At 43.6% G+C, this 2,475-nt stretch overlaps 1 protein-coding gene across 1 annotated transcript; it reads left to right on the forward strand.

The window, feature by feature from the left end:
- The first annotated feature begins 1,509 nt into the window (after nt 1-1,509).
- LOC127307335 (dirigent protein 22) lies at nt 1,510-2,261 on the forward strand. The gene has a single exon (XM_051338100.2). It carries the CDS (start codon nt 1,522-1,524, stop codon nt 2,089-2,091), a length of 570 nt encoding a protein of 189 aa, XP_051194060.1. The 5' UTR covers nt 1,510-1,521; the 3' UTR covers nt 2,092-2,261.
- The last annotated feature ends 214 nt before the right edge of the window (nt 2,262-2,475 follow it).

Consider the following 2,475-nt stretch of genomic DNA (forward strand, 5'->3'; position numbering starts at 1 on the left):
ATTTTCTCCCATTGAATATGATTTCTTGGTAAATTTGGTTCTACATTAAAATGAAACAATTCAATATTTTTTGTTCTGGATTTTGATTTTTGGTTTGATCATTTCGTCAAAAATTTCTGAAATATCGAATGTTGAGCATTTCGTCAAAGCTTAGTAAAAAAACATTTTTCTTGCCATTGTTATGACATCCCAAAAAAGTGAAACCGTTGCATTTTCCCTGGTGGGTCACATGACGAATATGCCAATGACATCGTTGCCAAATAGTTTCGAATCTTCGACTAAAACTTTATGTTCTTCCCCCGGTGCAACGCACGGGCATTTTTCCTAGTCTTGCTTAAATTAATACAGGGAAGTTTGCCAAAAAAAAAAGACATCCGGCGAAGAAGCCTGCCAAGGAAGAGCAATCGAGTGCGCACACCCAGAGAAGCCGCTGCTACGCGCCGCCGAGCAATGGCGTGCCGACTTACACTTGCCAGCCAAAGAGGAGCAATGGTGTCTCTGGAACCAAATTTCACCTTTGCATCGATATTTTGAGTCATCAATTTGCATGAAATCATACGTAGAATAAACATTTTACGCAAGTAGTGTGCTGAAAGTGACAAAATCATTACTACCGAAAATGGACGGTGGTAAAGTATATCCCCTACTTCCTTCTTCACAAGTTCATGTGCATGACAGATAGCTTTCTTTCTTTTTCTTATTCTAGTCACATCCATGCATGGTAAGTATCCCAGAATATCAAATCATGATGTGGCGTGACAAATAAAACCAAATCCATGTGAATATATTTTTACCCTATAAATTTCCCAGATTACCTCTCAAATAAAATAGTTCTGGGATATTTATAACTTAATACTACTACTTCGTATGGCTAATAAATTACCTAAAAGACCTCCAAGACAACTTTGCAAACAGCCGCACTAACATAACTACACTAATAACAAACTCTATGGCCATCATGCGTGCAAAGGCCACTTTGCTAAAAGCCGCACTAACAACACTATCTATGATAAAAATATAATACCGTTTTGTTTTGTTATTTGTGTATATGAGAATTACACACGAGTGTGTAATTATGCTTTTATTTCTAGTTACACATGAATTAGACATAAAACTAAGTGATTGAAAATTATGTTAGTTCTTGGTCTGACTTAGAACCAGCTAACCTCATCCAATATAATACCCCCTCATGCTAATTAGAAGGAAGAAAAATGTTTTTTTCCCTCGTAATTAAACCTTATGTTTAAAAAAATAGCCTAGCTATTTTTAATAGTTTACACTTTTAAAAAAGTTGGCAAGTGCATCAATTCAATAAAGTATGAGCGCAAGATATCTCAAGTTTAAACCCCAGCTAATCGATGCACTATTTAATATAAAAATAGTTGCGGCCTCACATCTATCACACGTCTATAATAAACAATTCGGAATTTCAAAATCTTGCCTAGGCCGGGTATGCCTTAGTGGCTTAAGCTATTTAAGAACCTCAATACACCGGCCTCTTCTCATGCTCAACAATCAAACATGGCTTCCCTACTCGCCTATGTATCGCTAGCTACGCTACTCACGGGCATGGCCACAGTCTTTTTCGCCTCTGCCGTCGACGGCGTCGGCACGCAGAATGCCCCCAAACATCTCCACTTCTACATGCACGACGGCTACACTGGCCCCAAACCTACCTCCGTTCTAGTCGTAAACGGGACTGGCCAGCCGCTGAAGGGCTCCGGCGGAGGCGCCCGCTTCGGCGACACAGTGGTCATGGACGACCGCCTTACCGAGGGCCCTACGCTGGCGTCGAGAGTCGTCGGACGCGCCCAGGGATTCTCTGTAACGGCGTCCCAGGGCGATCCCGCAATGATCCTCGCCATGAACGTGCTGCTCACCGACGGGCCTTACAACGGGAGCTCGCTGACCGTGATGGGCCGCAACGACATCGCGATGCCGGAGAGGGAGCTGACGGTGGTCGGCGGGACCGGAGCTTTCAGGATGGCCACCGGGTACGTACTCTGGAAAACCGCGAGCTGGCGCGGGAGGAACGCCGTCCTCGAGCTGGATGCCTACGTCTACGTCAGTCCCGCCGCCGCCCGTGCATGAACGAACGAGCGAACGCATTGTTAATTTGCTGGGTTGTTGTTGTGGCTTCTGTTTTTAGTTTGCTGGGTTGGGAATAACATGTTCTCGTTGCGTTGCTTGAAGTCACCATTGGTACGTGTGGACTTTGTGTACTTCACTGTGTTGAATTGAAATCTATCTCGTCAGCTTCAGTGTCTTTGTGTACGTACTTCGCATCATATAGGCAACTTTTACAGCATCTTTTTACTCTCTATCATATATACCTCAACTTTTCTCTCTTGCAGCTTGTCATCCTGTCCTGCCATAATCGCCGCCTACATGTCTTCATTTCCTAAAGAAAGGGCCACGCATGCATGTGAGTCCCACAATTTCCTTGAGTTTATGAGGCAAAGCTAGCTTTTATGT

Source organism: Lolium perenne, chromosome 1 (assembly GCF_019359855.2).
Source record: "Lolium perenne isolate Kyuss_39 chromosome 1, Kyuss_2.0, whole genome shotgun sequence".
Taxonomy (NCBI): domain Eukaryota; kingdom Viridiplantae; phylum Streptophyta; class Magnoliopsida; order Poales; family Poaceae; genus Lolium; species Lolium perenne.

Bases quoted from the DNA above. Each gene is read 5' to 3' on its own strand.
- LOC127307335 (XM_051338100.2), top strand. From the start codon at position 1,522: ATGGCTTCCCTACTCGCCTATGTATCGCTAGCTACGCTACTCACGGGC.